Below are 14,078 nucleotides of genomic sequence, written 5' to 3' on the forward strand. Positions count from 1 at the left end.
GCCTGTCGTCGAGTAGGCTGTTGGGCGTAGATATTTCATCGTTGACCTTGAATAACTCCACTACTCAGCCAGTTTGACCTGACCCGTCGGCCTAGACGAGCGCCTCCTGGCTGGTGACGGGAATGGAGTTGGCGGGGCCTATATGGGTTGTTTGTATATTCGAGTGGTTGTCATGGGATACAATTTTGGCAAGGTGCCTGAGGTACGGACTGCTCCGGTCCATATGTAGTCACAGGGTCGGTCTACCATGCCCACCCTACGGATACCAACAGCGAAGACAAGCAGTATGGCTTAATTGCGCTTCCAGAGAATTCCTTGTCTCAGTCCTTTGAGACTGCGGTTAAAGCAGAGACATTGGTCCTATAGCGTCACGCAAAGTAATTGAGGAATGTAATGTCAACGTGATGTGTATGTGTCCGTCAATTATTAAGTATGTATGTATAGTAATCTTGTTCTCGTCCCAAGCGATGCCAAGTTGCCTGGCATCGATCGTTTCCGTGTCTTTCTTTCAAGTCATATAGTCTTACAAACAGCGACTGCTTTGCGCTGCGCTGTTTCGTCTTCGTATCCGATTGTTGGTACAAAAAGGGTTTATCGCGCCGGCGCCAAAGGTACGAAAATGGTGGGGACTAGTGGGTGACGACCCTCACAGCCTGGAGCATCATGCCAAACATGAAGCCCCGCGCCACCTCTTGAATCTGAAGACTGTCAAAAATACGTCCCAATGCGTCGGTCGTCGCCGCCTGTCCCATAACGCCAGTCAAAGCAGCTGGAACACCTCGTTTGATGAGGAGGTTGCGTGCCTTGATGCGCAGCTTCTCCTTCTCCTCCTCCGTCATCTCAGCAGGCCAGGTGGCCCGCTCTTCATCAGTTGGCATCGTATTCTCTCTCAGCTTACGAAGGTGGTATGCGAGTCCTTCGTCCTTGGTGTTGGCGTCGATGACGGATTCCTGCATCATCTTTTGGATCGCGATCAAGGACGGGTTACCGGGCCGCAAAAGGAACGACTTTGCCGCAGCTAGCAGCGTTCGTCGAATGTTCCAAGCGGATGAGAGCGTGTACATCTCATTAATAATTGCAAAGACCAGCTCAACAGCCACATTGGTTTCTTGCTCCTGAAGAGGAGAGTATTGCCGTGCAGGTTTCGCCTCCTTCTTTTTCGGTTGCGTCTGCGGAAGACCCGGCGAAAGAGCCCCCATGGAATTGCGCGGGGAAATGACTTCGTCCATCTTAGTCTGCATGTCCCCTTGGGTAGGTGACTGGTAATCTTCAGGCATCTCGTCCGGCGGCGGAGGCAGGTACTGAAGGTTCATGACATCGAGACTCGTGGACGAGGGGGATCGAAGGGCGGGTGACTGCAAAGGCGCCAGGCTCGAGGCTCTACTATGTTCGCGACTGCCAGTAGCACTTGGGGTGTTCCTTTCCCAACGATCGGAACGAGGCTTGAGGCTATCTGCCTCGGTATCGCCTCGGGGGTCAAAGCTAGGTCGTCGTTCCATAGGGGCAATCTTGCCTGGCTGAGTCGAGACAATCGAGGATCTTTGGCTGTCGAGACTGTCCCGGCCCTTCCGAGGGCCCACTCCAGTCGTCGGCGAAGTTAGTGCCGCGTTTAGACTGGTAGTGCTGTCCATCCTTGGTGGTGTTCCCGTAGACCAGCGATGATTTGATGTTTGAATATCCGACAACGAGGATGCCGTGTTCTTTCTTGGGCCGAGACCCATGTTGTTGAACATGCCAGTCACACCGCCAAACACTGCCTTGCCGCCCTCCATGGCACCCTTGGGTCCCATTGTCAAGACGTCCAACATGTTCTTGCCCACCGTGTCCCATGGCAGACCCGACTTGGAATTGCTGTGGCCGTGGCCCGAATCTTTTTCCAGGAAACGTTTCATACCTTCGCTCTCTGCGAGTGACTTGTACCAACAGGCGTCCTTCACATAGCGCTCCAGTTCACCACGCAGCGACGCTCGCGTGTGCGACTTCCAGTTAGGAAGCGCAGCATGCTGTTCTGTGAAAGCTGTCACGCCCGAAATGTTCGCAATACGTCTCAAGATCTCGTGCAGAGTCTCAAAGTCAGAGTACTGCCTCACAATCATCCAGCCAGGGTAATGAGACGAAGATGGCTCGATCTGAACCATGTAGTCCCAATTGGGCTTGCTTCGGATACGGTTATTGTCGTTGCCATCCTCATACAGAGTAATGGTAGCGTTGTGCAGTGTCAAAGGAAGCTTGCGAGAGCTTTCCTCAGAAACCTCAGGCTCCTCCTTCGCGGGCGGCACGATCTGGTCAAAGTTCAAGAACTGGGACGCGCTCCCGCTAGAGGCGTGTTTGGATGACGGCTGTTTCGGTGACGACTTCTGGCTGGAAGAGTCCGTGGCAGGCGAGTGCATGCTTTCCCGCTTGGAAACGTCGGACTCATTTGAACCACTCGAACCATTCGTGGACGGCTTCTCCGCAGAAGACAAGGATATCGGTGACAGCTCCCCGGGGGAAGACACAATGTTGCCTTCAGTAGTATGTACTGTCGATTTGGACGCCGAGTCAACGCTCTGTCGCGTTTTGACTCTCTTAGCTTCTTCTTCGGCGATCAGGGCGTTCATTCGCTTCATCTCCTCCATGGCTTCTTCCATCTCTTCGTCAGCTTTGCTGAGCTGCTTCTTGTGTGAGACCAATGATCCTTTGCGGCGCTCGCGTTCCATATCCAACGAGTTACGGTTTCCCTTGGTCAGGGCGATGTTGCCGACGTTTCCGTCGATATCAATGAAGGCGTTCGCACTGTTGGCCGCGCTGGCAGCGCTGGCAGTAGCTGCTTCGGGACCCGTCTGCATGCCAACGTCGATGGCCTGACTAAAGTCGGGTTCTCCGGCTTCCAAGAGGTAGACGATCCAGGCATTGATCCACTCCGGCGTCGAGCATGACTGTAAGGTCATCTCAAGAATGACTCCTGCCAGGATTTCCCGGAGGAACACGCGAGCAGGATCGCAATTGTATGCTGACCGTTCCAAGAACCCAAGGAGGTCGTCTGCGACATTGTGGAATTTCGCAGACTGTTGGGACCGACTCAGAAGATTGGCCAAGTTCGAGTTGGGGTTTTCTTCGAGGTATTTGGAGATGACCTCTGGGGCTGTCGAGTTCGGTTCGTTGTTTTGGTCGGTGAAGGCAGAGGATAACTCGGAGAGGAAGACAATGAACATGGACGACGCATTCGTCATAAAGTCGAGGAAGGAATCGGCGGGTCGTTTGCGGTAGAGGTGGTTCGAAACGGAGAGGAGAAACGAGTTGAGGAGTCTCCGACAGGAAAGAGGGAACGAGCTGTCCGTCGGAAGAATCGGGTTATACCACCACTTGACGTAGTCGCGGATGACGGCATCCACCAAGCCAGTCAACGCCTCGCGCGTCTCGGGCTGGAAATCGTCGAATCCATGGATAAGTCGATCTTCCTCCTCCTCCTCGTTCTTGGGTGGCTCTGCGATCTTGACCAAAGCCAGTCGCTGAAGGACGTCAATTCCCTTCTCACCCCGGACCGCCCGGGACACCTCTGGATGGCGCGCTTCGTACGAAATGAAGGCGACAATACCACCAAAAGCGCCGATCAGGACGAGCCCAACCTTGCCGAGGATGAAGTATGTCGAAGCTGCCAGGCCGACTGCGATAGCGCCTAGAGTCTCGGGTGTCGCAGTCGACAAGAACTTGAGTACTTTGGTGACCAAGTCATCTTCTTCTTCTACCTTTCCACCCGGCTGTTGCACTTCCGGAGTGGCCTCCACTGTTTTTGAGGGTGAGGGAGCAGAGGCAATCGTCGTTTTCTCTTCGGTCGCAGGGAGAGTTGTGGATGGTATCGTTGTGGTCGTTGCCGTTGTGGTTTCGGTGGCCGGGAACTTCTCGTCGGCGACGGGAGATGCGCCGCCCGGTGGATGCACTTCGACCGGCGTCGAGTCCATATTTGCTTAGTTTGTTGGTCTATTGAATTCGGGGGCCGCACTCTCTCTCTCTCTCACATCCCTGGCGCTGAAGATGAAGAACAAGCGTGCATTAATCGAGCAGAGCAAGAAGCAAATTCGAGAAGTCTTCTAGCCGTAAGCAAAGAGCAAGAGCAGCAAACGGTGGTCGTCGTCAGCTGCAGGCGCAAGCTCTAAAAAAAAAAGTTGGTAGAGGACAGTTGGCCGACCTTTCCGTGAGGTGGTTTCTCGTCAGCCACACGCAGCTATGGACGGTAGTGTTTCGAAAAAAAGTCCAGCAGAAAAAAAAAGAGGCGTGCGCCGACTTGAAGTGAACCAGAATCAGAATCAGATCTCGTTTTAGGGGGGGCCTAAGCGCTGATAGGACTGGGGGAGGACGGGAAGCGAATTCTTGTTGACGTCCACGGTGGAGATTCTAGCAAATTGGCCCGCCTTGAATGGGAACGCAGATGTGCTCAAAATGCTCGCCAAAGCTCTAGACTCCTAATTTTAGTGACGAAATCCCTGTACCGGTCCAGTCGCCTAGGAGAAAATCCCCGTGTTTCTGGGCAGTGTCTGTCCACTCTGGTTGCTCTGATTCCACTTGTTTATTAAAACCGTCTGTTGGATCGTCAATAATTGCGGCATACTTGTTGAGTCTGTACTCCGTAGGCATGGGATCATCAGCTTTGAATAGGGGAAAGGGATGGGCAGTGCGGCGCAGAATCAGATGGACAGATGGACAGAAGGACAGAAGAATATGGGGTTGAAACACGTCTCAAGCAGCCGTGGAAGGACCATTCTGGTTCAGCTGGTTCAGGAGGCAGCAGATGCGCGCTCGAGGTGAGACAAGATAACGATGTCCCTTGCATCGAGTGACGCGACAGGGTCTTAATGTTGGAGATTAACGTCTTTTGGTCCTCTGCGCCGCAAAATTATCCCCCTACTCCCTCCCGTCCTTGGCGTGCAACGTCTCCCCCGGAAAGCACCTCATTAGCTAAATTTCCCAAACTACCTTATGTGCTTACCTAAGGTATCTCAAGTCGTCGGCCATGGCCCATCACGTGCCCCCGCGTCACATGTCTGGGTCCATCCGATTACGTCACCTACTGAAAGTCGCGACAGACCACTTTACTCGACTGACCGCAACGCGCCTGCAAGGTCAAGGACAACTCATTGTGCATGCGATCGACAACACATCAGAGATCCCGTCTCAATTTTTCAAGTTCAGCCTTGATAATCGCGCCAATCTTTCTAGCTTTGCGTTAAGCCACAGTATCACCTGCCATTTCACCCACTGGTACCGCGAATTTAGCCAAAAACCCATTCAACCATGCCATTCACCAAGGGTACTAAGCGCGCTGCCCCACGCGACTCGCGTAGCGACTCCGAGGACGAGGTCATCACCAAGTCCAACAAGAAGACCAAAACCGCAAAGAATGGCGCCAGCACAGATGGAGTCGACAAGGACGGCAACCCTTTCTGGGATGTGAGTTTTCTCCTTAGACCTCCGACGTCTGTTGCATCTACTCTCCCAAAAAAAAAAGTTCACTCCCTGTAACTAGCTTGGCCTCCTAACATGGTTCTCCGCTCTCTCGCAGCTCTCCAACAAGCGTCGCATAGGCCTCTCCCAATTCAAGAACACAACCTTTGTCAACATCCGCGAGTTCTACGAAAAGGACGGCGACATGCTGCCGGGCAAGAAGGGCATATCCCTCACAGTACCCCAATACGAGGCTCTCGTCAAGGCTATGCCCGCTATCAGCGAGAAGCTGCGCGCCATGGGCCACGACGTCGAGGACGTTGAGGAAGACGGCGGCGCCCCCACTGCAGTCGAGGCTCCGAAGCCAGCGGCCAAAGACAAGTCACGAGCCAAGAAGTCCAACATCGAGGCCACCAGTGACGAGGAGTCGGACTAGGATTCGGATTCGAGTGACGAGGACGACGACAACGACGAGTCTGAGTCTGATGCAGAGACGGGAAGTGATCAATTCGATTCGAGTTCGGATTATGAGTGAGGGAAATGGGGCAGGCGTTATTGAGATCAAAAGTTGCGCGCTTCGTACGGATTTGTTTTGTTGCTTTGTCTTGTTATCGTAAGACAGGATTTGATGTATGAAAACGGAGCGAGGATAGGAGACCAGCACAATATTCTAAGGAGCTGCGATAGCTGGCTAGCTGAGCTCGATGTTCAAGAATTCACGGCGGATACCTAACCATACTTGGGGCATTCCCCTCGTCGAGTTCGTCCTCGGGGGGTATACCTCTATACTTCCTCAATTCTTCTCATCCACTTTCCCATCAGCCTCTCGGACGTCTGTTTGAGCAACTGTTGTCACGAAAGATATCGAGCTGTTTTTGGTACTTGCTGTACACCTACCACCAGGTTATGACAACCAAGAGATGAATTACATTGACTCATGAAAGGCTCAGAGTGGCCGCGAGCGCGGAAGAGGGACATAAATCCATAACGGAAACGTCGCACAGTGGGATGAGCCTATGCTGTCAATCTTAAGCCAAGCACCAAACACCATCGTCCCGAAGTGATGCAATATGAACGCACCGATGCACCTAGGAGAGCAGAATCCTCGCTTTATATTCGGGCTGTGGAGCGGCAACGAGGCGCGTACTCAAGACGATTTTGCTACATGTTCCTATATGAACGAACAGAGATCACCTTGTACTCATTCATAGCTTCAGGTCCAATAGTACGATGTCGAAATCACATAGCAGAGAGAGCGAGATGAGACCGATCGAGCAACGCCGGGCATCTAGTCAAAGATACCTTACCCCCGGCCCATGACCTGGAAACGGATGGGACCTTTGGGGTTCAATCAGACAGCTCACGTGAGATGCCAAGGCAAGGGAGAATCTGTGTGAGAGGCTACGCATTTCTGCCATGAAAAATTTGTAGGTCAAGATTGGGGCTCGGAGATATGAGAAGAAATATGACCCTCAAACATGAATGACGCTCCGGTCTGGGATTTCAACGCCAAACTAGCCCATGCCCGGGGTTCTCCGATACCTCGAGCCTCGGAAGACGCTTGTCAAGCCTCCTGTCGAAGCAGAACCAAGTTAAACTACATCTGATGCTTTACGAACTAGAGGAAGCTAGAATGTTCTCGAGAAATGTCTGGGTCTTTACAACGATAGTGCGTAGCAGAACTCCTAACGTAGATAGAGGGATTTTACCACATATCCGAACTTCTCTTGGAACATCCTCGAGAGATGCTTGCCAAGAAACACGATTTACCCCAGATTCTCACTGGAGTTATGGGGCAGCGAACGTCTTCGCCGCAAGAATTGTCCGAGGTAATCGTTTTTCGACCTGGACATTGATTACGAGGTTTGCCATCAGTTTTCCACAGCAATCACCATTTGAAGTACATTCTTGCATTGTATGATACCTATAAAGAATATCTGAGAGAGCTATCTGTAGAAAGCTAAATATCCAAGGGAACTTTGACAGGGCGCGCTCGTCGACAGGCACATTTGGTTGGCCAGCTTCCTTCTTTCACAGTAGTGTGTGTCATCAAGTTTATTTCGCAGAAACTATATACATGGACATACGAAACGATGAGACGACTCTCTAAGAAGTCAAAACCGCAGTAGAAGTCATCAAGAAGTGGGCTTCAAAGTCAGGCATCCATTGACGAGCATTCTCGATTCATCTCGAGGCCACGCTCACATGACTGATTCTTCAATACCTTAAACGCCGTCTTATTGCGAATCCAATCCGGTTAACCTTCATCGCTACTACACCATAGCCAACATGAAAATTCCAAACGAAGACGTTCACAGAAAGAAAGCGGGCGCTGTCACGCCGAGATAAGCAGCAACGAACCCATATCGTACCTGCCATAAGCCGCGCCATCCAGCATTCGGAACAACTGTTATATGGTCCGCAACCCCGGAACACGCCGGAGGACCCCGGCCGGCTTCGGTGTCTCGTACGGAAGGTTACTGAGGGAACAACACGGGGCAGATCGCGCCGTGTAGAACGGATCTTGACACAAGGTCCGTGTTTGCAGATAAAGGCAGGAGAAACCAACCGACCCATGCGTATCTTCCAGGCCCATGGCCTCGCTTTGCCCAGCGCAAATTAAACAAGACCCATACGGGCTATCATCATCGCGCAATTACAAGCGAGGCATTTTTATTTTCAGGACTCCGTTCGTCGTACCTGTTTCCGGCCGAGGTTTACGGAAACAAGCTCCGGGCCTCTATTGGTGGCCTTAACGTTCATTCGCAGGCACATGCTTCTTTCTGTCTAAACCATCCATCACCCGGGACCATTGAGAGTTTCCCTCCAATTTCAAACCCCCCAAATTTCACGTCCCCTCCCATGTCAGATGTTTGATGATCCCGCAACGATAATCATCAGCATTAGATTCACTAATACCAATTTTCTGGAGGGGGCCCGTTTTAGCGTATGGGTTTGGGGTCCGAAAAAGAAGTTAGTCGCCGGTGCTCCCCCGGCGCCCGTTGTAACCCCCCGCAATCCTCCCTTCATTTCGTTGAAACGCTTTTCTTTTCTTTCCGTGGGAAACGGTTGTCACAAGACGGCCTGTAACTCTACCTGCACTCTGCAGTGTAAGTACCCCGTACTTGAATACCTTTGCGCTAATAAGACCAGATCCATAATTCGCCATGTTTCGGTGGCTCTTCATCTTACGCCACAGATGCAGGAAACATCTACATAGAAGAGCTCTGAGAAACTTGGATGTTCAATGTTCACGCCCGAAGCAGTGCACCTGCGGCTTAGCCCGCACATACAGCCGCGAATAAGCCCGCACACTCCGATCCGCTGACCGGTGGCTGTGCGGCCCGAAGGCCCCCTCCGGCAGACCGTGGGTGACGACGACGTCCACGTCGCCCCGATGTACTATTTGGTAATTTTGGGCTTGGCCCATTGATCCTACCCTCAACCTCCCTCTAGCTTTTGGCCTGATTAGAAGCGCCAAGTTTCAAACCGCCGGATCACGGAGAGAATAGTGTGAAAAAGACTCAGGCATACATTCAGAGATGCACTAGTAGTGAAGTTTGGAGGTTTCTAAGTGTTCGTACGCTTGTTTCCTGTCCCATAGTTATCATGGTCATCTAAGAAGACGACACCACATGCAGAGCAGACTCATCTCCTTGTAAAAGTAGCCGTATCCTCTAGATACATAGAGGATGGGCCAGAAGGGCAACTCGATCGGCTTGTGCCTCGACCTTTGAGACCTCATCCTCAGATTCACCGGAAGATACAGCCGTCTGCAAGCTCATGAGCCAGATGATGGCAGACAGGTCTTGAAAGCGCTCTTGCGGCGTCACCTCTCCTTGGTGATCTCTTGGACCGGGACGTGAAGTTCTCATGCCTCGTAAGTTCTTGAGACCAATACAGGCGCGAATACTCACTAGATAGAGAAGGAAGATGGATGGGCGTGTCTGACGTTTATCTGTGGTTTTCCATGACGACGAGCTTTATGAGGCCATCGACGTCGTCAAGCATCGAAAGTATATTACTAATGGAGGCCACAATCCTTCGCCATCGGACTTTGTTTTGTCAAGTGAGGTCATTTCTGCCTTGGTTTGTTCGTTCCACAGAGAAAACACCGTGACGGGCATAGGATAGTATTTCACCTCCCAACCGGAGTCTACAGATTCTGGCGCTTTGGATTCATATTGTCCTTGCTATAGACTTACCTAGTGCCACATAGTCCATGGAATTTACAGACTGGAGTCCACAGGTTGAGTAGCCCGAGTTCTCGACTTCGGCTTTTCGACAGCGTAAGTCAGATCGAGATTCAAATCAGATCTCTCGCCAATTATTGAGTGCTGGCGTGGGAGTGAGGTTCTCCATAATGGATTTGGATGACCACACCCCGTTTGCACGATGAGTCTCTCACTACTAGTCCTTGACTTGACTCAGTTGAATTAGGCAGCCATTTAGGAGAATAATTACGAACACAAACACAGCTTTGTAATGTGATTGCCCTATCCATACCAGTCCACAGAAGCTCAGCCACCATCAAACACGCATCTTCACAGGATAAGGGACGAATCAACTTGGCTTCAAGTTCCATTGAGCGGGAACCAACAACTTGGCATCGTCGCAACCGTCGCGATACGTTACAATTGGTATCTTGTCTATGCTCTCTGCATTTACCTCGGGCTGGCCCGCCAAAGTCTAAAAAGTGAGCTGAGGGACTAGGGAGACCGCGGCACCGAAGACGGCAGACAGCAAAAGGTTAAAGGACTTTTTGAGGGGGGAAGGGAACTGACGGACGCCCGCAAGTCGGCAAATACTGGACAGAGGGGGAAAAAAGGGCTCGGTCTAGAATGGAGACTGTGAGATGCGGCAAAGAGGGTGTGATGTAGAGTTCGGATTGATTTGAGTTTGGGGAACAACATCGGATTATCGTCATTGACGGGAAGTCAGCTATGTTCCAGTACTGGAGGGTAGATTTTCGGGGACAGAGCTTGGCCACTCGGAGACGGTGGTATCATATGACGATCAAACAGCAATGCAAGGCCACATGCCTCGGTCAGCGAAGCGAGCTGAAGAGCGTAAAGTAAGGTAAGGTAAGGTAAGGCCTTCTTTCCTCTGCATCGCTCAGAAACGGGCATATGGGATGGGAAGGAATCGGATAGATCTCTCCATATTCCTGTTCCTGGGATGTTCAAGCGAGTGCGCGTCATCTGTCGAGAAGGCGGATGGACCTAGAGGAAGCCCATTGGATTAACTAGGCGCGAGAGAGAGGCGAATAGCAGCGACGGGTGAACCTGTTGTGGCCGCAGCAGGTTTTCTGGCAACGGATGAGGCGATTCAGCCCCAATGGCGGGGAACAAGGCCACCCGGGTCGGTGTGTGGCGTCGGCGGGGAAAGAGCCGAGTCCGGGTTGGTGGCTTTTGTTCGGTGAGGGCAGATTCCGCGCATAAGGTAAGGGTCCTCGAGGGCTGGCGGAGGCGAGGTTTTGGGCGCTGGGGTTCGTGAAGTTCCGCGGATTGTGTATGAGACAATGAGTGCCAATGGTGGGAATTGTTTGAATGGTGAATGCTTGAATCCGAGAAGCAAAAGCGAGGAGTGAGGCTGAGCATCTCGAAGTGGAGACGCAACGGGAAAGCATGCAGGCACATTGGCGCACGACGACAGGTGGTTGGAGGCCGTGATCCGTGGAGGCGTCGTCACCTTGGGGCAGGTGTGGCGTCGATACGTCTTCTCTTTCCAGTTCTCTCTCTCACTACGTATTTTATTTTAATTTTATTTTTGGAGACACACGCAAAGGTTAAGCCCCCGCAACTTGCAAGATGCGCATGTCTGTATAGGTACGTATCTACAAAGTACTGTACGGAGTTCCTCCTCATGGCCCATGCTTGAAGTCAGAGGTGACACGGTGAGTGGTCGCTGGTGAGGAAGCAGGGCCCCACAGCGTTTGACCCCTGGTCATCAAAGGGAAAGCGCCGGTTACCCTGTCAATAGGCTTCGGAAGATGGGCCCCTCCCTCTGCCTCTCTGCTTAGAATTAAACAACGGATCCCAGCAGCACATGCAACCACGGGAACGCGACACATCGAATGGGCGACGAACGGCTGTTGCGGCACTTGCTGATTGCTTGGAATCTCTGGCGATCGTCGCGGGTACCTTGCGCGGCGCAGCGAACAGAACTGCGCTCGGGAGATGGGGGGAGAGAAGAAGGAAGGAACGAAGGAAAGAGGGCTCCAAGTTCCAAGTCGAGGGTGGGAGGAATCACGATGTGTGTGTGTGTGTGTGTGTGTTCTTACTGAGCCTTTGGATTCGGATTCGATTCGGATTCAGATTCGGACTATGCAGGCACACCGCAGCAGAGAGAATACGAAAGGTTGTTGAAGGCGATGCTAACGTCTGGCAGATGAACGGACAGAAAGGCCGGGCGGGAAATCGGACATGTGGACAGACATTTCTGACGGCTTGCCATGCAGCACTGGACAGCAGTATGATATATCTGCAAATTAGGGACATACTTTCACGTCACTTTCATGTAAAAAAGTTGCAGTCGTCTCTGGCGTGGCCATCCCATCCACACATTTGCGCGACAATGCCGGCCTGGGTGCTTTTTTGCTTCAGGGACCCAATCATGGTCCGTACTCAGTCGCATCCCTCACACCCAAACCTGGAAAGCCAGGGACCCCCCAATTGCCATGGTGTTACTGTTGGTTGCCCCCCTCTCCGAAATGGAAGCCTCTCCGCCAGCCCGCTAAGCTCGTCACACGCACCACCAGTCCACAGTCCACCACCACCTCTCAGGCTCTCAATTTTTTGGGTTGCTGGCATCCGCAGGCTTTCAGAGCCGAAGGGGGACCCTGACAATGTCCACCCGTGAGGCCCGCGGCGACGTCACCCGCCCCCCCAATTGCTCCGATGAAGGCCACAAATCACTGTCCGCACATTGAGAAGTCTTCTCGAAGCTCTTGCCAGGCATAAGGAAGTTGGAGGTGTTGAAATATGCACATCCTGCTAATAAGGTACCTCAGGTACTTGAGGCAATGTAATCTGGCACTAAGCCGATATCAAGAGTAAAGAAGCGAAAGGCGCCGCGCCACACTTGAAACGCGACAACTCAACCTCCATTTTGGATGGCGCAAAACTAAGAGGTACTACTGTACTGTTATCCGTAGGATAGGTACCTTAGTTGCGGATCCTTCCTCCAACTTGGAATCCACACTGCCTTACCGATACCGCGTAATTATGTATGGAGCACGTAGTATGAGATCTCATGGAGCAAAAAAAAGGCTGACTGCGCTTGCACAGCTCCACGCCTGTTTTGTCTTGCTACTACAGTAGCTGGCTGGCTGGCTGAGGTGCTGGTGTTGCTGCTGCGCAACGGTGTTAAACGGGTACTTTCCCTTCCAAAGCCTCCACAGCTTGTTTGTGACTGGCAACTGCGCACTTGCGGTCGCTCCTTCAACCATCGATACCCCTGTCCATAGGTACATAGTCGCGACAGTAAGGTACTCCTCCTCCCGCTTCCCAAGTAAAAAAGTCCCATCCCATCAACACAACCCCCCCCGGGTCCCATCCTGGTCATCCTGCGTCCTGCCCTGCCTCCCGCAGACAATCTGCTACGGCTCAATCAGCTTGAAACCGTGCCTTCCCAGGTTTCTCGAGAGACGTTCTCCTTGACCTCTCCCACCTTTCAACGTTTCGACTGAACACATCCCTTCTTCTCCTCCTCTTCCTCACTTCCCTCACAAGTCACATAGGTATTCACTCCTCCCACAGGACCACAGGACCCCCCTTGGATCTCTCCCGTCCAACCCCGAAACCCGTCAGGCGCATTGAGTTGAGCACCGACCCGCGCGGCCATACCGCATTCCTCACCACAGCCCTCCTCAAGCTGTGCAACCCGACCGGCAACCTCCTTGAACAACCTGCCCTGCCCTGCCTGGGATTGGAAGGCCAGAGAGCACGAGCAAAACCTTGCGCACCTTACCCACCACAACTGTACCTCAGTACCTTACCTCACGGGGCAGCAGAAGCAAGAAAGAAAAAAGAATAGGGGCTCAGCTTACCTGAAAGTTGGACTGCCGACAGAGACCGATCCGACGACAGAGAGAGAGAGAGAGAAGGTGCGACTGTCTTGCTGCGCGACTGCAACTCTGCGACTCGACTCTCTGAGAAGCGCCGAACAGTCCCAACTTTCCCATCCTATCCACTTTCCATCTCGACATCTCCTTCCTCTCTCCCCGCGACACTACCTACTCGCTACCTCCAGCGCCCACCTCAATCTACCTAACGCCTACGGATACAACGTCTCTGACTGGCCAAGATCCAAGTCTGCACAGCACGGCGCATCCGCAGCACTGCCAACAACGCCGCCGGCATCCCAAGAAGCAGCATCCCGCTCTCCCCGAGGGACGCGAATCGTCTTCCCGATCCATATTCATATCCACCCACGGACTCTCCTGGCCACAAACATCAGACACTGGTTCCTGTGATTGACCCCCCGTACCATCGCAACCATGTCGTATAATCGTTTAGGCAAGTAACTTGGTCCCCTTCTGATATTGACCCTTGGCGTCATTCATCCCACATCTTTCTCTCCCTCCCGCACAAAGCCCAAGGCCCGATTTGTCCCCAACAATCCTCTACTACCCTATGTATGGTCTTTGGTCAAAT

At 52.5% G+C, this 14,078-nt stretch overlaps 2 protein-coding genes across 2 annotated transcripts; one reads left to right on the plus strand and one right to left on the minus strand.

The window, feature by feature from the left end:
* Positions 1–629: 629 nt before the first annotated feature.
* Positions 630–3,941, minus strand: N0V96_005236 (uncharacterized protein; the record flags this gene model as incomplete). Its single annotated transcript, XM_053197609.2, has 1 exon — positions 630–3,941. The coding sequence occupies one exon, from the start codon at positions 3,939–3,941 to the stop codon at positions 630–632; it is 3,312 nt and encodes a 1,103-aa protein (XP_053044980.2).
* A 1,330-nt stretch (positions 3,942–5,271) lies between these two features.
* On the plus strand, positions 5,272–5,857 carry N0V96_005237 (uncharacterized protein; the record flags this gene model as incomplete). Its single annotated transcript, XM_053197608.1, has 2 exons — positions 5,272–5,427; positions 5,540–5,857. The coding sequence occupies 2 exons, from the start codon at positions 5,272–5,274 to the stop codon at positions 5,855–5,857; spliced, it is 474 nt and encodes a 157-aa protein (XP_053044979.1).
* Positions 5,858–14,078: the final 8,221 nt, after the last annotated feature.

The sequence above is a fragment of the Colletotrichum fioriniae genome (assembly GCF_027942845.1).
Source record: "Colletotrichum fioriniae strain IMI 355084 chromosome Unknown scaffold_5, whole genome shotgun sequence".
NCBI classification, from domain to species: Eukaryota; Fungi; Ascomycota; class Sordariomycetes; order Glomerellales; family Glomerellaceae; genus Colletotrichum; species Colletotrichum fioriniae.